The following is a 22,644-nucleotide window of genomic DNA, read 5'->3' on the forward strand; positions in this document are numbered from 1 at the left end:
GCTTCAGGAGGCTGGGGGCATCCTTGGAGGCCGAGAATGACAGCAGCACCTGGCGAAGCCGGTCTCACTCTGACGAGCTGTTCCAGCCCATGGGCTCGTCGCCCTCCACGGACTCCTTCTTAACGGAAGGTGAGGAGAGGACGCCCTTGCCTTGACACGGGTTTCTGTGAGCATCTGCTGAAAGGGATGTTTTCTGAAGGATATAAGATGGAAGCATTTTTCTTTTATTCTGTTTAAGAGAATTCTGTTTCATGGTGTCTCTTTGGTGCAGGTTCTTCTGATAAAAACAATGAACATTGAGCCCCAGGGGAGACTCCCAGATAGTGACCAAGGAAACATGATGTATTTTTCAAAGGGACATACTCCCCCCAAAATGTGTCATAAACATCATGAAGAGAAAGAAATGCGTTGTATGCTTGCTGTTCTTTAAATTTTTTCTTACAGCTGTTGATGAATTGGAATAGGATCATACTTAAAATATATATATATATATATATATATATTTTTCAGTTACTTAAGACTGGACTTGTCTGGATCTCTAAGATATTTATCCCCTTGTGTTGCCTTCTACTTCTGGGGGAATAAAAGCATTTTTAAAACACATGTGTTTGGAGAGGACAATCGAGATAATTTCTTGCTGTATCCAAGCTGTATTAACAGGCAGAGGAAAACCAAATGAAGGGAGAGGAGTGATGAGAGAAAGGGGTAGACTCTTCCCCATATATCTGCTTATTTTAAATCCATTGTCATCACGTCTGTACTTCTCTGAGCTGGATTCTCTCTGAGGGGTGCTTTTCGGACAAATAGAATTTAGTTTTCCTGAAGGGGGTACGTGTGTGTTGTCAGATGCTGTCAGAAAAATCTGTACTCACATGTGACTCAAGGCTTCGTACCCTGCTTCGTGTTTATATTGAGGACAGCAAGCCAAGTAAAGAGCAAACCAAGTGGACAAGTACAAGACTCAGTGTGGAGTAAACAGTGCAGAGTAAGGTGGGGCAAAGAAATCAGGGAGTTCAAGACCGTGTGAGCACGTTGTGGGCTCTGCAGGAGACCAAAAATAAAACTAAAATAGAACAAGCCAAAACAAACAAAAGAATCTTCTTCTTTTTTTTTTTTTTTTTTGCGTATACACACAGTCACTGTTAATACCTGATTCTACTTTGCTTTTCATGAGTAATCTGAACCATTTCACTAGTTTGTTGGTTTCAATTGTTTCAATTCTGTATCACAGTATTTTGGCTTCATTGTTTCTATGTTCATAGCAGGTTTCTTTAGGGCGATGAATCCATAAACATAGGCACTCGTGAAGGTCTGTTTGTGTTATACGTGTTCACCCACTTTAGCTTTTCTTTTCTTAACGGATGTTAGATGTCGTGGATTCATCTCTGTGGAGTGACCTCAGCGGTGATGCCCAGCAGTTGGAAGCGGAATCTTGGAGTCTGGTGGTGGACCCTTCATTTTGTAGTAGGCAGGAGAAGGATGTCATTCAAAGACAGGATGTCATCTTTGGTAAGCATTGCAAACATGCTCTCTGGGCTGCAGCAGTGTGGTGCAGAGGAAAGAGCATGCATTCAAACTGGAGCTCAAATTCTGGTTCTACCATTTCCTAGTCACTTAGTCTCAGATATAGTATTAAGTCACCTGAAACTCAGGTAAAATGGGGATAATGAGGCTTAGGATCAAAATGTTGTGAGGCTTAAAGGAGGCATTGTACATGCTTGGTACAAAGCAGATTTGATTTCTTCTACCCTTTTCAAGTTTACTTAGGCCTGGTATCTACTCATTTACAGCTTCTGTTATAAGAATCACAGTGAATGTTCACATATTTTAAGGTGGGGTAGGTAGGGTAACCTTGTAGTTTGCGTGCACGCAGCAGGAACTGTCACTCACAGAGGTGCCGTGGGACTGACAGCGCTTGGACTAGTATCACGTGTGATTGTGAGTGGCAGTGCTGAGTATGGGGTTCAGTTGTGGGAGGTTTTATGATTTCATGCTATTTGGGGTGAAGGCAGTCTGAATTAGGGAAGGTTAGATGATAGAGTAGTTAGGAAAAAATGGAGTTTAAAAATTTTTCAAGTATCAAGTAAATGCTAAAAAGCGGTTCCAAGAAGGCACCTTAACTTTAAATATGAGCCTAGCCCTCAGTTTTCACTAATCCTGTGTGTGCAAAGCACTACGAAGTCCGGTGGTGCCTAGGGCCCCTTCTCCTGCTGTGAAATCAGTCTAGAGCTGTGTAGGAGGGAATTGCTTTGGAAAGGGTGGTGCTGTCCCCTTTAGTACTTCCCATGCAATTTTTTATATTGTAATTTTCTTCTTTTATTTCTTGATTTCATACATTATTAAAAATAATCTAACCCATTTAGGGTGAATTATCATGTCGTGTGGTTCAGAGCATGGGCCTTTGGGGCAGAAAGTCTTATGTTCCAGGGAAAATCGTTTACCCTCTTTTCTTCATTGGCTTTTAGAGATAAGAAAATCATTCTTATATTTGGGGTCATAATGGATTAATGGATCAAATGAAGTGACATGGTAAATACTTAGTACAGAGTAGGTGTTAAAAATGTGGTAGGATACAATAATAATAATAAAAAATTAGTGGGTTCCCAATTAAAGAGTTTTGTTTATGATAAAATAATAAACAAAGCCACATTTTGATTTGTTTTCCCTCCATGGCTGATATCTGATATTTTGTGTTCTTTTTTAAAACCTGTACCTGGGTTTGGAAATATTCATTTGTCTAGAACTGGTACTTCTGATGCTCTTAGTAATGGTGAATTATTGTTTTCTCTCATGGTATATTTTTAAAATTGATAGATCACAAAAATTGAGATCTTAAACTCACCCCTTTACAGTGTACAAATCTATATTATAGTATATTTGTAACATTTTAGTATATTTATAAAGTTGTGCAACCATCCACCACTGTCTAATTCCAGAGCAGTTCCATACTCCAGAAAGAAACCCTGTGCCCAGTAGCAGCCATTCCCCTTTGCCCCCTCCCACCAGCACCTGGAAACCACTCATCTATTTTCTGTACCTATGAATTTGTCTATTGTGGACATATGGTATAAATTGTACAATATTTAGGTTTTGGAGCCAGGCTGCTTTCACTTAGCATACTGTTTTCAGGGTTCATCCATGCTATAATATAACTCAGCACTCTATTCCTTTTGGTGGTTGAGTGATAGCTCATTGTATAGATACACCACACTTTGTTCTTCTGATCATGACTTGATGGTTGTTTTCTGTTGTTTCCAATTTGGGGGTCTTTAGCCTTTTGAAGAACTGTTTTCCAAAGCAGCTATAACATTTTACATTCTCACCAGTGATGTGTGAGGGTTTTGATTTCTCCATATCCTCACCAAGGCTTCTCTATTGTTCATCCTTTAAATCACAATTATTGTAGTTATGTAATGTGGTGTCTCATGCTAGTTTTGATTTATGGTTCCCTGGTGGCTGATGATGTTGCTCATGTTTTCATTTGCTCATTGGCTATAGTACATCTCTTTAGAGAAACATCTATTCAAATCTTTGGCCTATTTTGAACTGTTGTGTTTTTTTTATTGTTGAGTTATAAGAGTTCTTTATATATTCTGGACTTGGGTCCCTTATCAAATACATGATTTGCAAATATTTTCTCCTGTTACGTGGATTGTTGTTTTCACTTTCTTAATGATGTCCCTTGATCATAACACATTGGTTTCTCTTGGAGAAAGTAGAACTTTGGAGACAGATCCAGTAATGGAAAGGACCTACTCGTGTATGCATTGAGGAACTTTATTGTATTGAATTCAATGTAATTCACCAAGCTAATTGTGCTCCTCAGTTCAGTTCAGTTGCTCAGTCATGTCTGACTCTTTGCAGCCACGTGGACTGCAGCATGTCAGGCCTCCCTGTCTATCACCAACTCCCAGAGTTTACTCAAACTCATGTCCATTGAGTCAGTGATGCCATCCAACCATCTCATCCTCTGTTGTCCCCTTCTCCTCCCGCCTTCTATCTTTCCCAGCATCAGGGTCTTTTCAAATTGTGCTCCTACTCAATGCAAAAAAAAAGAAAAGAGGTAAACTAAGTTATGTTTTATGAAGTATTTAGGATAAAATAAAACCTGGTTCCTAACTGAAGGTACCTAAAGATGTTAGCTGGTTATATTATGAAAGTTTGATACATTGGATTCTGTATATATTAGACTTAACTTTTACATATCCTCTTATAATATCTGGGAAGAAGAGAATAATTTTGAGCTTACATTAAAGATTTAGTCAATGCTGATTTAATAGTAGAAGAGTATTGTTATTCCTAAACCTTCCCTCTTTTTTTTATTTGTGTAACATACAGTGTTTAGCTACAAATTTAGGTCAATAGGGATACTTTTGAAAAAAATTGAGGTCTGATTGACATATGACATTATGTTAGTTTCATGACATCTTAGTAGTATTTGTATATATATTGCAAAATGATCACCACAGTTAACCTCCAGGGATACTTGTTTTAAAGCTTGTTTCTGCTCACCTGTTCCAGAGCTAATGCAGACAGAAATGCATCACATCCAGACCCTGTTCATCATGTCTGAGATCTTCAGGAAAGGGATGAAAGAGGAGCTGCAACTGGACCACAGCACTGTGGACAAAATCTTCCCCTGTTTAGACGAGTTACTTGAAATCCACAGGCATTTCTTCTATAGTATGAAGGAGCGAAGGCAGGAATCCTGTGTTGGCAATGACAGGAATTTCATCATCAACCGAATTGGAGATATTCTAGTACAACAGGTGAGAAAGGTTTGAAAGTCTTAAAATCTCAAAGCCTAAAGGTACAGACTGTCTAGTGTTCAAAGCCTGCAGGGAACTGAAATTGATTTCATTACGGTTATTGACAGTTGGTTCTTTTTTTTGATGCTGGTGTGTGTGACTGACGTCTGAGAACATTAAACAGCCAGTGAATGGCTCTTCTCTGTTGCAGGATGCCTGGATCATCCATCTGTCTATCACTGTCTCCAGCTGGAGACGCAGCCACAAATGAATTCCTTATGAATATTCACTTCTTAATGTGATGGGCTGTCTAATAACATGCCTCTCCCATTGGCCCTTGATGGTCTCATCAGTATTTGCAAAATAAGCACTGCCTAATTTTAGGAGTGAGGCAGATCTATTATCATGAGAGCCCTGGAGTTCATGCCTGAGAGATAAACAAATTTCACTAGAAGGAGGTACTTTTTAGGTGCTTGGGATGTTTGAGGCATCAATGAGAACAGGCTTTGCCACTCATCTGTAAAAAAAAACAATATATTGTTGGCAATTTGTATTGGCCTCCGATCTCTCTGAAAGAAGCTCTCCATTTAAAACATGCTAATGCGTGCATGCGTTCTCAGTTGTATCTCTTTGTGACCGTATGGACTGTAGCCCGCAAGGCTCCTCTGTCCATGGAATTTTCCAGGCAAGAATACTGGAGTGGGTTGCCATTTCCTCCTCCAGGGAACCTTCTCCACCCAGGGATCAAACCCACATCTCCTGTGCCTCCTGCATTGCAGGTAGATTCTTTACCTCTGAGCCACTGGGGAAGCCCCAGAACATACTAATACAGAAGTTAAATAACATGCATCCAGCAACCTTAAAATGGCAGGGACTTTTAAGGTACTTCCATTATATTACCTCACTTTATCTTCACTATACAGTGAGGTAAATATTATTTTCCCTAAAACTGAAGTATGGAGAAGTAATGACCTTCCCAAGTTCACACATCTTGTTAAATGGCATAGCTTGGGTTTGAGTTAAGAATATGTTATTTTGAGATACCATGGGAACATGCTGGGGAAGCTTGCTATCATCACTAGTCTTTAAGTCCCAGTAAGGTAGGGAGTCTCATCTGTTTGGTTACTGCTCTATTTCAATACCTAGAACAGAGCTGGGTACTATAAATATTTATTGAATGAATGTGCCTGCAATGCAAGAGACTCGGGTTCAATTCCTGGGTTGGGAAGATCCCCTGGAGAAGGAAATAGCAGCCCACTCCAGTATTCTTGCCTGGACAATCCCATGGACAGAGGAGCCTGGCAGGCTACGGCCCATGGGGTTGCAAGAGTTGGATACGATTTAGCAACTAAACCACCACCATGGATTGCTTGGGAAAAACACACCAGGTATTCACTCCAGGGCTATGTTTTGTAGTCGCTTAAAGCATTTGAGGAAAGGCATGGAGTTCTCTCACTAATTACTTTAGTTTGGCTTTCTCTAAGTAGATGCCAAAATGTCACATTCAGAATATTAATTTTATATCAGTCTCACCCTGTCACAGACACCAAAGGAGTTTAGTTGTTGGTCTATAAACATTTAAATATACTAAAATACAAATATTTCTAATACACAAAAAGAAAAAAAATCCTGACAATTGCTCCAGATCTTTTCCCTCATGTCTCACTGTGTAAAAATCCACACTAGTGTTAAGTTTCTAATCAAAATGCTGGAAATTGAGGACAAGGGTTTGGAAGCTGGCTGTTAGCAAAGGGTAAAGCCTGGCTGTCTTTTGGATAAAGCACACACTTCTTCAACTGGGGGAAAATCCTTGGTATTCAGAGACAGGATTAACTCTGCTTTTGTGTTCCTGTTCGTGGACACGCTTAGTCGATGTGGCGGGCTTCCTTCCAATACTGTGTAAATAAAATTGTCTCCTGAACAATATAGCAGCAAAGTCCTCAGACAGTGGCTGGGGGAGTGGCGCTCTGTGGGAACAGAGGGTGAGCAAGCTGCTGAAGGGTGTGTGAGCGAGTCTGGGGAAATCCCACATTCCAGTCTTAGACTCCAGATCTCAGGAGGCTGACTGGAATGTGATGGTAATTTAGTCAGTGGGAACTTGTGTTGGTGAGGAATTCTGAACATGTGGAGCACGGTGGGTATATAGCAATGGTTTTCCAATTTCAGGTACATACACATCTCTTAAAGCTTGTTAAGAACGAGGTATCTTATGTACCCAACCCCTGCCTAGTGTGTTGTTTGATAGCGCTGGGTCTGGGATTTGGCATTTTAAAATTATTTTCCACCAATAATAATCTCATTATGTATCAGCCGAGGTGCTGATAGAGATACAACAAGATTATAGAAAGTTGCTGTCATCGTGAAGATTCCTCATCTGGCCATTTTATAGCCACACCTACTTCTCTCCTGTCTCCAGCTGCTGGCAATCACTGATCTGTTCTCTGTCACTTCAGTCATGACATATAAATTAGATGCATGTTATATAGATTATATACACAGTAGGTCCCTTTTGGATCGACTGTTTTTCACTCAACGCAGTTCTCTCCATCATTCAGATGGCTGTGTGTGTCAGTTGTCCGCTGTGGTGTGGCTAGGCCACGGTTTGTTTCATCGTTCACTTATTCAGGAGCACCTGCTTATTGCTCGTGTGCTCAGTCACTAAGTCGTGTCCGACTCTTTGTGACCCCAGGGACTGTAGCCCACTGGGCTCCTCTGTCCATGCGATTTCCCAGGCAAGAATACTGGGGTGGGTTGCCATTTCCTCCTCCAGAGGATCTTCTTGATCCAGGGATTGAACCCACATCTCCTGCATTGGCAAGCGGATTCTTTACCACTGAACCTTCTGGAAATCCATGCACACGTGAGCACATGAGCAGTCACATGCAGATTTGTGAGCATATTTAAGTTCTCATTTCTCTGGGATCAGTGCCTGGGAGTACAGTTTCTGGGTTGTATGGTTGGTAGTTGCATGTTTAATTTTATAAGAAACTGCCAACTGTTTTTCAGAGTGGATGTAACATTTTACATTCCTATCAACAATGTACTGGTAATCCAGTTTCTCCACGCCCTCACCAACATTTGGAATTGTCACTATTTTTTATTTAACTATTCTGAGAAGTGTGTAGTAGTGTCTCGTTGTGGTTTAGGTTACATTTCCCCTGTGGCTTATGATGTTGGACATCTTTCATATGCTTACTTTCATACGTGTGTATGTCTTCTCTGGTGAAATGTCTGTCCTTGTCTTTTGCCCATTTTCCACTTGGATTGTTTTCTTACTGTTGAATATTGTTACTTCTTTATCTATTCCAGATACTAACCTTCAGGCAGATAGGTAGTTTGTGAATATTTTCTCTAAATCTGTAACTTCTATAATTTTGGTCAAGTCCAATATGTCAGGTTTTCACTTTAAGGTTCAGGCTCTTGGTTTCAAGTCTAAGAACTCTTTATCTAGCATGAGATTTCAAAGATTTTCTCCTATTTTTTTTTCTAGTTTAAAATTTTTAAGTTTTATAGTTTTATATTTTACATTTAAGTCTGTGGCCCATTTGGAGTTAATTTTTGTATAAAGTACAAGACTTTGGTCAAGATTCTTTTTTATTTTCATCTGTGGATGTTCAACTGCTCTAATATTGTCTGTTGAAGGGGCTATCCATCTTCCAATAAATTGCTTTGCTCTTTGTCAAAATCTGCTGGGCATTTTGGGTTTCTGTTTTGTCCCGTTGATGTATGTGTATCATTCCATAGTGATAGTTATGACTATATATAATAAATCTTGTTATGTAATAATATATCTAATAATGAGTTATATAATAAATCTTGAAATTGAGTAGACAGTTCTTTCACTTTATTATTTTTCAAAATTATTTTTAGCTATTCTGGTTCCTTTATCTTTGCTATAAATTCTAGAATAATCTTGTCTAGATCTCTAAAAACTTGCTAGGTTTATTAAGAATTGCATTAAACCTGTACACTCATTTGAGGAGAAGTGACATTTTTAGTGTATTGAATCTTCCAATCTATGAAAGTGATGTATTTATTTAAATCTTCTCTGATTTATTTCGTCAACATTGTGTAGCACACAAGGTTTTTAGCACACAAGGTCTCTGTATGTTTTGTTAGATCTGTACCTATGTATTCTTGTTGGTGGTTTAAGAATCATTTCCTGAGATGTATTTGCCTCAAACAGATAAAACTGCGAGCAAAGTTGAAAAGTCCAGAAATAGTGATGAACTTCCTAAGGGGGTGTAGGTGTATTTTAGTTTCTGTTCCAGTGATCTTCAACATGGATGTGTATATGTGGGGTCATCAGAGTCTGAAAGACTGGCATTCACATTATTCAGCAGATTCTCTCCATACCATCTTATGATTCTAAGTGGGCTTCTTTGTATATTTTTCAAAAGAGATTTTTCTACAGGTTAAGGTTTTTGAAATACCCAGTCCATGTTTCTGCTTGTGACCATCAGTTAATAAATTGGCCTTCTGGTTACTCATCCTTCTCTGTCATCTTGGTTAATAATAACCTGCTTCTTGATCCATTTGTGATGACAAAAATTAAGTTCCTAACTGAGCACTGAGTTCGTGGACATGATCAGTAGCCAATGTAAATGTCAGTTTTCCTGAGGATCCCTGAATATGCCCCATACCCTTCCATCAATCTATAAAAGTATTAAAACTGCAAATTGAAATTATAAAGTTGTATAAACACACAGAACATAGAAGACAGCAAATGTTTTTCATTTGGTTATTGATAATTGAGTTAGTTCAATATCATATAATCACATTATGTTGATATCTTCCTCTTACCTATTGATTACTACCTCTTTCTTTAAAAGGTATCTGTGGAAGACAACTGATTGTGGTCAGAATTTCCAGGAATTTATTCTTTATTTGCAAAAAATACATTGAAATATATGAAAATTGCATGTTCTTTTTAGTGTTTAAAAGGTGAAAGTGAAGTTGCTCAGTCGTGTCCGACTCTTTGCGACCCCATGGACTATAGCCCTCCAGGCTCCTCTGTCCATGGGATTTCCCAGGCAAGAATACTGGAGTGGTTGCCATTTCCTTCTCCAGGGGATCTTCCCAACCCAGGGATCGAACCTGGGTCTCCTGCATTGCGGGCAGATGCTTTACCCTCTGAGCCACTTAGAACTGACTAAATTTTCAAACCATCATTGAAATGTTATTCTTCTCAGTTTTCAGAAGAAAATGCAAATAAAATGAAGAAAATATATGGGGAATTCTGTAGCCATCACAAAGAGGCTGTTAGCCTCTTTAAAGAACTCCAGCAGAATAAAAAGTTTCAGAATTTTATCAAGGCAAGTATTTTAAAACTCTTACAAAATGGTAAGCCAACATAAAGTTCTTGCTTGTTTTTCACATGATCTAAGCAAGTTTCACATCTAGGTACTGTTTTTCAGGGAAGAAAGAAGTAATATATTTGTGGCAAAGATAGAAGACTGCTTTTTCTGTGTTATTAAAATATTTCTCCCAAATCATTTACTTTTGTATTTATATTTGTGAAGACATGTTCTCCATACATCTGAACACCTTTGTAGTATCTTATGAAGCTGCTTCATGCTGTGACAAGTAATAAGTCTGAAGAGTCATAGTAAAAATAAAGAATCCACTCCAGCCCCACTGGATTAATTGCAAGCAAATCTGTGACACACCTCTTTTCATATATAACTTGTATCTGTGAACAACATATATTTTAAAAAATTACAGTGGCGTTATTACACTTAAGTAAAAAATAATTCTTTGATATCTTCAAAGAGTTGGCCAGTATTCAAAATTCCCTGATTATCTCATAATAAAATTGGATTGCTTAAATTGGGATCTGACCAAGGCTTAGATGTTGTACACAAGGCTAATGTCTTTTAAATCACCTTTAAATTGAATGTGCCCCATCCTATTTTTTGGTATCCAACTTATTGAAGGAATTTGTCTCTTAGAGTTTCAAAGACTCTAATTTTTTTGTCTACTGTTTTAGGAATGCTACCAGATTCTCCTTTAAAAAAAAATACATGTATATTAAGAACTTGAAACGAAGACTGAGGTTTTTAGAAAAAAGTTGCCCTGATTAGAGGAAACTTTAAGTACTATGATAAAGAACAACAAATGTAGAGGAAAACCTGTTGGGAAAACAAATAATTAATTGCAAACCCCTGTTCAAAATATAACTGATTTCTGAGTGTTTTTCAAAACTTTTGCTATTCATGAATCTTAGCACTTATATGTATTAAGACTTGCTCATTTTGGAATTAACTATATCAGAGTAACTTGAAACTTATTAATCTTGGAGATTTGGCTTGTTGATATTAATTTCAAAGTATACAATTTGATGAAAATTATGTTGTTTTAATTAATTATCATGCATGTTATGTCTGAATAGAATGATACCATTGCAGATTCTTTGTATTGTTAAATTCCTACCTAAAAAGAAAATACAGGTAGTGTTTGTGTATATTAAAATATATATGCATATATATTTTAAGCTCCGAAGTAGTAATCTTTTGGCTCGACGCCGAGGAATTCCGGAGTGCATTCTGCTGGTCACTCAGCGCATCACAAAATACCCTGTCTTGGTGGAAAGGATACTGCAGTGCACAAAGGGTGAGTGATGCCTTCTGGGATCAACATTTGCATCTTGCATTAGGTTTAAACGTAGCTCAGGTGTTGAAAACAGCTATGAATGTTTGTGGCATCTGATTCATAAAGATTGTTCATTATAGAAAAACTGTAAAGCCTTAGGATTTGGATCCATTTTGAAAAGTTCTCTTTCATAATGTGACTTGGCCAATAGTCTGACTGCCTTCAAGCAGCCCAAAGTAAGTAGGCTTCCTTATACTCTGACCCTGCCTTTCGCATCTCTATTTCTACCATTTCCAAACCTTAATACCTCCTCTTCTTTATCTTCCTATTACCCTCCCAGCAGTGACTTGTTAGATTGAGGATGATTTATGAAGGAGCTATTTTTGACCCTGTCAACTCATCAAAGACTAACATCTGGGAATCCTCTGAGACACTGTTAATCCACATGGCTGTTCTGTAAGCTCCTTGAGTGGTTATTAGTTCAATAGGTAATCCTGTGGTTGGTACAAATAGGTTATCAATACTAGAACAGTGCAGTGAATGGATAGGTAAAAGTGCCTGTTCCTCAAGGATCAAGCATATTGATCATGAGTGAATTATTAGGACTGTAGTGTATTATGTTAACAAGGGCTTTGATTTGACTTTGTGTAAATTCACGTGGCCATTGCAGATACTTGGCTCTGCTATTCATTAGTTGGGCAAGTTAATGAAATGAGCCTCAGTGTTCTCCACTACAAATGAGAATACTAGTCCTTATCTTATGGAATTGGTTTGAGGGTTAAATAAGATGGTCTCAGAAAGTGCTCAGTATGCAGCCTAATATAAATAAGGTGCTCGATAAGTGGGAGCTCTTTTTATTATCTTTATTATAATCAGTTGACTTGAAGACCATGAAAATGATAATGCCACTCTAAGAAGTCAACTTTTAACATCCTTTCTTGGTAGGTGTCTCGGTAAGTAGAAACGCATTTTTTAGTCTTTCCATGTTTTTAGTCATATTAGAATGTGAGTTCAGTCAGGAATGATAGCACCCATTCCTTATGTCCCATTTTTATTGCTTCCTATAATTAATATACAAGAAAATATAAGCACAATATAAAGAGACATGTTTCATAATTTTGTTCTTGGTGAAAGAATGAAAACAAAATTAAGACTTTCAGTTTATATCATGGTTATGTTTTCTTTCTTAATTTTAATGTACGTCTAAGAGCTGTCAGATTGTGTGAGGTCAGCTACTGCTGCTCCAAGAATCATCCCATGTCAAATTCCAGGTAGAATGTGAGACAGTGATTGCGACTTGGTGTGTCGGAAGTGAGAAGTGTGAATTCTGGCTCCTCAGGTGTAGCTGTCATAGTGGCTGAGTGAACACTGCCTCCTTAGTTAAATCAGACCTCTCCACCCAGTTCTTTCTCTGGCTTCTGGGCACACGAGGTCCTGTGACTCTACTAGGGCAGTGCTTTTGGAACTTGATTAGAATACCCTTCACCTGGAGATCTTCTTGACAAGCAGAGTCTGCTTCAGTAGGACTGAGGTAGAACCCAAGGCAAGCATTTCTGACAAGACTTCTGGGTGGCGTGCACATTCCTTCACTTTTGAGTTGTAGGCTGTTAAAAGACAGTAATTTATCCCTGAAGATCAGAAGACTTGGAGCCTTTTCTTGCCTTATTTTAAGTCACTTTGTAATTCAACTTTGATTTTCTCTACTCAGCTTTCCTATATTTGAAATACACTCTTTATAAAGAAGAATCTTTATTTTTGGTGGTGGGGAGTGCTGCTTAGGTGACTGACAGGGTAGTAAGGTCGTGAAGTAAAGGCAGTAGGTTCTATCTTGGGCAATGAGAAAATCTTCCTCATTAACCACGGTGTCACAATCTGTTCCTTGGTTGTCTGACTAAGGCTTCATGTACCTGTTTAAGGCATTTAGAGCCTGGAACATCTAGATCCTTTGGAGGACAAGTCCTTATTCCATTTCACTGTTCTTTCTGCGTATTTACTTCTGCTGCTCTAGGCTTTAGAGAATCTTTTATTTTCTCTGTTGACTTTCTTTTCTTCTCTCCTTCTAGCAGTTTCTGACTTCCTGAAACTTTCCCTTTCAGTTCCATTCACCTCAATAAACATCAATTAGTTTTTTAAACATCAAATTTAGAAAATAGTTAAATTTACTTCATCAGAAGCTCCAGGAAGCTGTTGCAGAAACTCCTCTAGAAGTTTTTCTTCAGATAGTCTAGAGATAAGAGATTTGGCCTGGATTTCAAAGAATAATAGTTGGGTTGATGATTATCTGCTTGGTTGGCATAGCTGACTTAGCGACTCAGCACAGTGCCTTGGTCCCAATTTTTGAGGCTGGAAAGATGTTTTAATACATAGTATATTTATCTTTATGCTAATGCAGTTGTAAACTGTAACTTTGAATGTTACTTTTTATGGAGCAAGGGATCCAGGAAGGCAAATGAGTCTGGGGTCCATTCAAGTCACACTGCAGCCTCCTTTTGGGAAAGGATTCCAGGTTGAGCTTGTAGCTCAGTGAAGTTCTGAGAAGCTTGGTATGGGGATTGCTTGATTACTCATGTCTGGGCAGGTGGAAGGAAGGCTGAACTTGGCATATGACAGTCACTGCTCTAGGGAAGAAGGTCAGCCCAATCTCTAGAACTCAGACATCATGTTGTCACAGTGTTCCTGCTGAAGTATCTGATAAGTAAATCTTCTTAAGGACACATTTTAACCATCCTTTTGGGCAGGAGAGATGCAGAATGATGATAAAATATTTGAAGTTTTTTCCCTCTGTTTTTTATATTGGCGTATAGTTGATTAACAATGTTGTGATAGTTTCAGGTGTACAATAAAGTGATTCAGTTATACATGTTCCTATTTAGATTGTTACATAATATTCGGCAGAGTTGCATGTACTATACAGTAGGTTCTTGTTGGTTGTCCATTTTAAATATACCAGTGTGTACATGTCAGTCCCAAACTCCCTAATATTTGAAGTTAGTCCAACATTTTTGCTGTGGGATTTCTGCTATTTAGATGATGTATTTAACTTTTTTTTTAACATTAAAGAAAAAGTGTCTCCCTGAGCACTCTGGCTTATTGCTTGGTGTCTGTTCTTTCTTTTTCCCATGCAGAGAGCACTGAAGAACAGAAAGACTTATGCAAAGCTCTTTGCTTAATTAAAGACATGATAGCAGCTGTGGATTTAAAAGTCAGCGAATACGAGAAAAAACAAAAATGGCTTGAGATCCTAAATAAAATCGAAAACAAAACATACACCAAGCTCAAAAATGGCCACGTGTTTAGGAAACAGGCGCTGATGAGTAAAGAGAGGACCCTCTTATACGACGGCCTTGTGTATTGGAAAACTGCTACAGGTCGTTTCAAAGGTACTGTGGCTCTAACAGACCAGTTGCTCTCTCTAATGCACATTGTTCATTTAATCGAGGACAGATTTTCCAAAGAAAAATGGTTCAGCAATGCAGGCACACACACAAACTGTGGGTCAGTGGAAACATTCTTGTAGGGTCGAGTTGGAAACCTCAATAGACAGAGGTGGCCCACCCTATACACCTTTGGGGAGAGTTTGCTGCCCCAAGCAAAAGGCTTCCTAAGTGTTGCATGGGTTTTCAAGTTTGCGATGTCTGAATCAAAGGCGCTGAAGATCCTAATTGGTGGCAGGGAAATATTATTCTGGAAAATATGCCTACACACCCAGAGTCTATTGTGTGCCAAGCCAGCCCAGGGCTCAGACCATTGAGGAGAGAAATAAACTCTAAACATCTTTGGTACTGAATGACATAATGCATGAATATGCATGTTGACATTGATGGTGTTTGCTATTGAACAGTCATCTGTTAATCTGGTTAGAGTCTAGAACAGTTTATTCTGATACTTAAGGAATGATTCTGTAGTTAGCACCTTGCCTGAGGCTTTGTCAACACTGGCCACTGGACTTAATAGGGCCTTGTTTTTCACTGAATATTTTTCTTCCATTTTTGAAAGCTACAACATTAAATTTTGCTGGAGGTTTAGCTGTACTGACACTGACACACACAAGCATGCACTTAAATGCCACTTACTTACTATGCTGTCTCTAAAGTAAGCCTTTAGCTATCATAATATGGGCATTTTAATAAAAGTTTTATAATTAGACTAAATCTTAGCTTTTTAATTTTTAGTTGGTTTAAATTAAACATGAAATGAGAATTTTAATAAGGGCATTTATTTGAATTGTGGTTTGTTTCATTAATACTAGTAATTTTTTTCCTTCGAAGATATCCTAGCTCTACTTCTAACTGATGTGCTGCTCTTTTTACAAGAAAAAGACCAGAAATACATCTTTGCAGCTGTTGTAAGTATTTGGCCATGTGATGAATATTTCATTTACTTTAATCCCACATCTTCTTGGAAAATGCCTGAAATGCCTAGTGAAATTAAATGGTCATTGACAAGATCATGCCTGTGGTATATTCCCATTATCAGTGATTACAGTGTTCAGTAACAAGCATCCAGTTGGTTTACCAAGCATGATATGAGTTGATTTATCATAACCAGGAATGGTAGTCAGTTGATGCAGCAGTTTGATCAATTGTGAGAATATTGAAGTATTTTGATACCAGTTGGTGAATGTGTGCTTAGTCGCTCAGTCGTGTCCAACTCTTTGCAACCTCATGGACTGCAGCCCGCCAGGCTCCTCTGTCCATGGGGATTCTCCAGGCAAGAATACTGCAGTGGGTTGCCATGCCCTCCTCCGAGGGACCTTCCTAACCCAGGCATCGAACCCAGGTCTCCTGCGTTGCAGGCAGATTCTTTACCGACTGAGCCACCAGGGGACCCTCTGCTGCTTGACTATCTTGGTCTTCCCTTCAGCAACCCCCTCCCCTCCCATTCCTGACTTCCCAGCAACTGAGATATTGATGCTGGGAACAGCAAATCACTTCTGGCACCTCACTCTATCCCTGTTGGGCAGTGCCTGCTGTACCAGTTGCTTGACTCCACTTGTGCTGTTCCTTCTGCCAAACATGAGAATACCATCCTGGTATCTGAAGTGTAAAGAGGGTTCTTTCTTCATTCTCCCATAGTGACTATTAGATAATAAGGCTGTTCACATAACACATATCTTTGTACTGTGTTATTTAATCTCATTGCCAGCACAGAGTGAGGCATAGAATAGCAGTAAAACCAATATTTTATAGCATGTTTTGCACAGCATCTTGTGGTCCACAGTGACTCACTTTAAGATGCAAGATGCCGTCAGTTAACCCCTTATCAGCATGTGGGGCATCAGGCCCTGTTATAGGAAAGACTCTAAGATGCAGTACCAATGTGAGCAGCATAATGGAAGCTCTCTACAGTGTTAGTGTTTGTCATCCATTGATTGATATGGAATGAATTACTAAACAGAATCGGCCTCTTTATGTAATCACCAGTGGATGCGATGTAATAGTGAGGCTGAATGTAGAAGTTCCTTTACTTCTTTTCCTTGGGCAGAGATTGTCAACTCCAGTGTCTTCAGGGATTGGGCAGGAAATATGTTAATAAATGAGTAAACCGGCCTGGACTCTTGCTGTCAAGGAGCTGATAGTGGTAGAGACTGCAGTGAACTGGTGAATTCATGCCCTTTCCTGAAGAGAGCAGGATGACTCAGCCATTGCCTGTGTTTTAAATGAGGGTATGGGCCCAGGGTTGCTAATCTTCTGCTTTCCCCCAAAACTCAGAAATCGAGTGTTTTTACTCTAAAACAGTGAAATGCTCAGTTTTTAAAGACTGGAAAATAGGCCTTTGCATCACTAGTTTTTGACATCTGTCTCCAAAGTAGCCAGGTTACCTCCATTCCTAGAAATTTAATTTGAATTCTTGATCATCCCTAGCATCCCTGTGTGGTTCATATGAGTAATCATGGTCCTGCCCCTGATGCCTCCTGGTCTATGGTGGTTAAATGGAAGCTACTTTCTATCCACTGACCTGTTTTTCATTTTTAAAATATCTGACCCCACCACCTCCTCTCCTGCAACACTAAACTACTAGTTCAAATTATGTGTGTGTGTGTGTGTGGTGTGTTTGTTCAAACCTACTCTGCCTCTGCCTCTTTAGGTACAGAGGCTGCTGACCTTGTAAGCCGAGGAAGCTGAAACAGCATTGCAAGAAGGAAAGTAGATAAGGTCTTATATAGTAAACCCATAATCGAGTAAGGGATATTAAACATGCTCACAGGTGCTCCCTACTTAGAAAGGGCAGCATTCCAAAAGCTTTGGCACAAAGCAGCTTTGACTTCCATGAGCAGAGGCAGCACCCAAGACTGAGTAGACCAATGGTTTGTCCCACCATGGGTTGGTTTTTTGTGTTTGCTACTCTTAAGAATTGGATGAAGATAGAGTGAAGTGATCCTCTGATCATCCCCTTGCACACAACTTCAGATGTGGTGGAGCTGGGTGATGCTGGGAAAATAGGCAAGCACTGAGGAGTCAGCAGGGAGGGCTGGAGCAGCGTGTTCTGGATAAAGGTGTCTCTTGGTTCCCGAGGCAGAAGCAAGCTACATGCTGCAGCCAGCTCTGTAAACAGTGGTGGAAGCCACAAGCCAAAGAAGATTCTTCATATTTAGCCCCCAAACTGTTCATTGTGCAGGCATTCTTTTGGCCATTTGTTCAACTATAGCTACCTACCAAAATTAGCATTATCCATGTTTTTTATTCATCTTTGACTCCCCGGTGCTTAGAAGGAGGCACTGAAGGATCACAGTAAATGTTGATAGGAAAAGTGATTTAATCAGCCAAATTTTAGACTTTGTTCCTATTTCCGTCTGATGGAATTATGCCAAATAGAGTTCTACAAACGTTTACTGAGTTGCCTACTTTATTCAAAACACTGTGTTAGGTATATGAAGATGAATTAGACCCACTTCTGCTCACCAAGAGCTCACCTATCTGGTTGGTGAGAACAAGAGGCATTTGAAGGTGGGAGTGAGCCTCTGTGTTTGGTACTGTGATAGCAGGAGACATTGGTCCTGGAGAATCTGAGGTCTTGCCTCTCCTTGCTTACCTTTCATTTTAATAGATTTCTCTTTGGTGCTTGGGGTTCTGTACGCATCACCTTGTTAAAACAGTGTTACTGTTAAGTGCCAAGTCCAAGGGTCACTTTAGGTCTTCCAACCCTCTTAATCTATTCATAACATTTGATACACTGTTTCCATACCCTTCTAGAAAAGTCTCTCTTACCCCTCACTACAGCCTTTTTTTGATATTTTTTCTTATTGCTCTGAATGTTCTTTTTAAATGATATCTTTTTAAATCGCCAATTCCTAAGGACATTCTCCTGCACCCTCTTTTTCCATCCGCTCTTCACCATACCCTTTTCACTGGAGATCGTACCCACTTCCACAGCTCTTCCGGAAAGGTTGCAGTAGATAATTGCCAAATACTGTCGCTTTCCTTAGCTATTGTGTTTTGTGAGGCCCTTCCTTTAAGTAGGATACTGTTTCATCTGCACCTCATGCTGTTTTCTGTAGGATCAGAAGCCATCAGTTATTTCCCTTCAGAAGCTCATTGCTAGGGAAGTTGCAAATGAGGAGAGAGGAATGTTTTTGATCAGCGCTTCATCTGCTGGTCCCGAAATGTATGAAATCCATACCAACTCCAAGGAGGAAAGAAATACCTGGATGAGACGGATCCAACAGGCAGTAGAAAGGTAGCACTTCCTTCTGCCCACTATTTGGGAATGGACTTGTTCTACTGGGGAAAATAATCTAACCATGTCTCCCCTGCATGAAAGCTCAGCCTCAGCTAGAAGGGTCTGCTCCCTGCCCCCTGCTCCCGCCTGCCATAGCCCCTCATCTGCATCTTTGTTCTCCACGCCTCCCTGCATGTAACGCCCCGTCTCCCTCTGCCTGTGTGACTCCTGCCCATCTTGGTACAGCTGTGATCCAGCATCTTCATGAAGACCTCCTCAGTTCCACTGGTTTCTTCCTAACCTAAAATTCCTTAACACTTGCTCCCAAAGCATTTATTTGATGCTTGATATCTGCTATTGCCTTGTAGCTATTATCTTATTTATGTATGTATGTTTGGTTATTAGATTGGAAGCTCCTTGAGGGCAAGGACCATGTCTTCTGTTTTTCTGTGTCCATAATTCGGAAGAATCATTCAATAAACATTTTTAGATCAGTGGATCTGTATCAGCTTACCCCTCATTGCTGGTGCTATGACAGTTTTTATAAATGTGGGTGTGAGGGTGATCATTCTTAATGGTAATTTGATTAGATCTTGAAAGATGTTGTATAAAATTCCTCCACCTTCACTGCATTCCACCCAACCTGGCACCCTACCTCCATCCCCCTCTAGTCTCTCTACTCTTACCCTCATTGAGAATGGAAGTACCCAAATGCAGTAGAAAAAAGTATTCTTTTAATTGTACCTACTCCTGGCATTGGTATTGTGTGTGTATAAGTATATGTTTGTGTATGTGTGTGTTTGTTGGAATATTTGAGCCATCCTAAACTGCTCACTTTGAAAGCTCTCTTGCATTATGCAAGCTCCATTATATACTCAAGAAAACCAAATCTCTTGGCCAGGGGGCATGATGAATTCTCTTTATGCTGAATTTTTCTTTTCTGAATAATTCTTCTGCCAAGTTCCCATGTCTTTCTAATGAACCTTAAGATACTTGGGTATGGTTTCAGTTGTCTCTCTTGACTGTTGTCTTTTAAAGTTGCCCAGAAGAAGAAGGGGGAAGGACAAATGAGTCTGATGAAGAGAGGAGGAAAGCTGAAGCCAGAGTGGCAAAGATTCAGCAATGTCAAGGTACAGTGCAGGCACCTCTGCTTCCCTGGTCATGGGGTTCTCCTTGGAGACTGGAAGAGCCCAGGTGGCATGAACAGGAGTTCAGGACTAAGTAATTAATTTTGTGCACCCAAGGCCCACCCTGATTGCTCTCAAAAAGTATACATATTAATATATATTGGCACTAGAAGTGTTCAAATAAAGTGACTCCCTACCTCTTCCTCCTTAGTGATCAAAATATGTATGTTTAAAATTCTGCATATAACATGACAGTAGTTGTGGGCAGTATGGTGCAGATGGGCATGGGAGCTGTTGTCCAGTGTTTTTAAATTTTAACTTATTTATTTTTGGCTGTGCTGGGCCTTTGTTGCTGCACAGGCTTTTCTCTAGTTGTGGTGAGTGGGGGCTGCTCTCTAGTCATGGTGTTCGGGTTTTAACTTCACGTACAGATTCCTGGGTGGACAGAAGCCATTGCAGTGGCTTCTCTGGTTGCAGAGCACAGGCTCTAGAGCGCAGACTCAGTGGTTGTGGCACATGGATTAAGTTGCTCCATGGCATGTGGGGTCTTCCTGGACCAGGGATCGAACCTGTGTCTCCTGCATCGGTAGGTGGATTTTTCACCACTGAGCCACCAGGGAAACCCCATTGTCTAGTGTTTTGATTTTAGATCCCAGCATTGTTAGGCTACGGTTGACTGACTTTGGACAAGGGCCACAGTAGCTCTGGTCCTTGTTTTCCAAATCTGTGAAGTAAGGAAATTAAATGAGCTCAGTGATTCTCACCTCTCACTGGGCGTTAGAATCCCTTCGGAGGTCTTTAAAAATTCTGATGCCTGGACTTCACCCTCAGCCAACTCACCCAGAATTTGAGGGCAATGGGCTGTACACCCCAGTATTTTAAACTCCCCTGTGATGATTCTGAGGCAGACTGAGAAGCCCTGGATGCGCTGCTGGCTATGGTCTCTTTAAGTTCTAAGAATTCTGTGACTTGCTGAAATTAGAGGAAAATGATGCATGTGAAGATGGTTAAAGAAATTGGATGTTGAGAAACCAAAAACGTAAACCGGTATGTTTGGTTTTGACCAGGACTGGCTGAAGGCCGAGCGTTCCAGCCCTTGCATTGTTTTCCCTTGTGGGAAGTGCTCATCATGGACAGTGCCGCCCCAATTTTCATTCCTGAGCTTCATGTTTAGTCTTAATAGAAAACAGCCTGAATAAACAAAGATTGGCTTTGCAAGGTTTTCTGGAATTAGGGGAATTGGAGAGGAAACGAACATTTATTGAGTACAACAAATTTACAGAAGAGACAGTGGAAGATGTTTAATCATCTGCTGGAAGCTGCAGTCACCAAACAGAAAGTTAGGATTTGAATCTATGTTTGTCCCACCCAATGACTTGTACTTGACCTGTTCAAACGTCCTGCTTGCTAATTAGCAACACTTTTGTCTTAGAGCCTAGGTTTTCATTTGTTGTATTCATGTGATAATTTTTAATGATAAATACTATTTCTTAGAAATACTCAGTAACCAAGATCAACAAATTTGCACGTATTTGGAAGAAAAGCTGCATATCTATGCGAAACTTGGAGAACTAAGTGGATATGAGGATGTCCATCTAGAGCCCCACCTCCTCATTAAACCAGACCCTGGAGAGCCTCCCCAGGCAGCCTCATTACTGGCCGCAGCACTGAAAGAGGGTAAGTTGCTTCCAAAAGGATTTTTCTCAAAAGACTCACAAAATGTTTATTAAGCAGCTACTATTTGCCATGTGTTGTGGTCTTGGAGCTGAAGATACAAAAGAATAAATCCTTATTATTCAGAAACAGAGTCCTTACTGATTCCAGAAACAGCAAAATATATTTTTTAAAAAATGCCAGTTTGGTTCAAGTGCTATGAAGGAAAATAAGGATAAGGGGAATAGAGAGTGATGGGGTTGGGGAGGTTCTATTTTTGATAGGATGACCAGGGAATGGCCCTTTGATGTGGTGATATGTGAGCAGACAAGAAGGAAGTGAGAAAGCAGAGTAGACACCTGGGGAAAGAGTGTTCCAGATTGGAGAACTGCAGGTGCAAAGGCCCTGAGGCAGGCGAGCACCAAGCTTGTTTGAGGAACAGCAAAGGGGACAGTGCAGGTGTAATGAAATAGGGGTGGAGAGTGGCAGGAGATGAATTAGAATACCTAGGACTTGGGTTACATAGATGAGATCAAGGTTAAGTACTTTGAATTTCATTGTGAGTGACATGGGAAGTGGTACAGAGTTTTGAGTAGAGGAATGTCTTGATTTGTGTTTTTAAAGGAGCCCTCTGAGTGCAGTGTGGAGAATAACAGAGTCTAAGGCATAACCGAGGGAGTTGCTGAATGAGGTAGAGTGGAGGACGAGGTCAATGAAGGGGAAAAAGTTAGGGAGATGAGAGGCCAGGGTGTTGGAGGACTATGTCCATAGAGTTGCGATGACAGAGAATTTTGACAAGAGTAGCACTGGGGGAGGTGAGAGGACTTATACCAGGTGCCATGTTGTTTGAGGAATCTGTAGATGCA

At 39.9% G+C, this 22,644-nt stretch overlaps 1 protein-coding gene across 6 annotated transcripts in view; it reads left to right on the forward strand.

The window, feature by feature from the left end:
• Window positions 1–22,644, forward strand: part of ARHGEF28 (Rho guanine nucleotide exchange factor 28) — a 322,957-nt gene that overhangs the window by 248,642 nt on the left and 51,671 nt on the right. For all 6 annotated transcript variants that reach the window (XM_081520859.1, XM_081520861.1, XM_081520862.1 and 3 more), the window contains 10 exons: window positions 2–129; window positions 1,369–1,509; window positions 4,522–4,769; window positions 9,941–10,063; window positions 11,243–11,360; window positions 14,465–14,719; window positions 15,608–15,684; window positions 18,838–19,016; window positions 20,037–20,128; window positions 21,620–21,802. In XM_081520859.1, coding sequence (XP_081376985.1) covers window positions 2–129; window positions 1,369–1,509; window positions 4,522–4,769; window positions 9,941–10,063; window positions 11,243–11,360; window positions 14,465–14,719; window positions 15,608–15,684; window positions 18,838–19,016; window positions 20,037–20,128; window positions 21,620–21,802 — 1,544 coding nt within the window. The remainder of the gene's footprint in view (window position 1; window positions 130–1,368; window positions 1,510–4,521; window positions 4,770–9,940; window positions 10,064–11,242; window positions 11,361–14,464; window positions 14,720–15,607; window positions 15,685–18,837; window positions 19,017–20,036; window positions 20,129–21,619; window positions 21,803–22,644) is intronic.

Source organism: Giraffa tippelskirchi, chromosome 8, assembly GCF_054371585.1.
Source record: "Giraffa tippelskirchi isolate mGirTip1 chromosome 8, T2T-mGirTip1v1.2.pri, whole genome shotgun sequence".
Classification (NCBI taxonomy): Eukaryota; Metazoa; Chordata; class Mammalia; order Artiodactyla; family Giraffidae; genus Giraffa; species Giraffa tippelskirchi.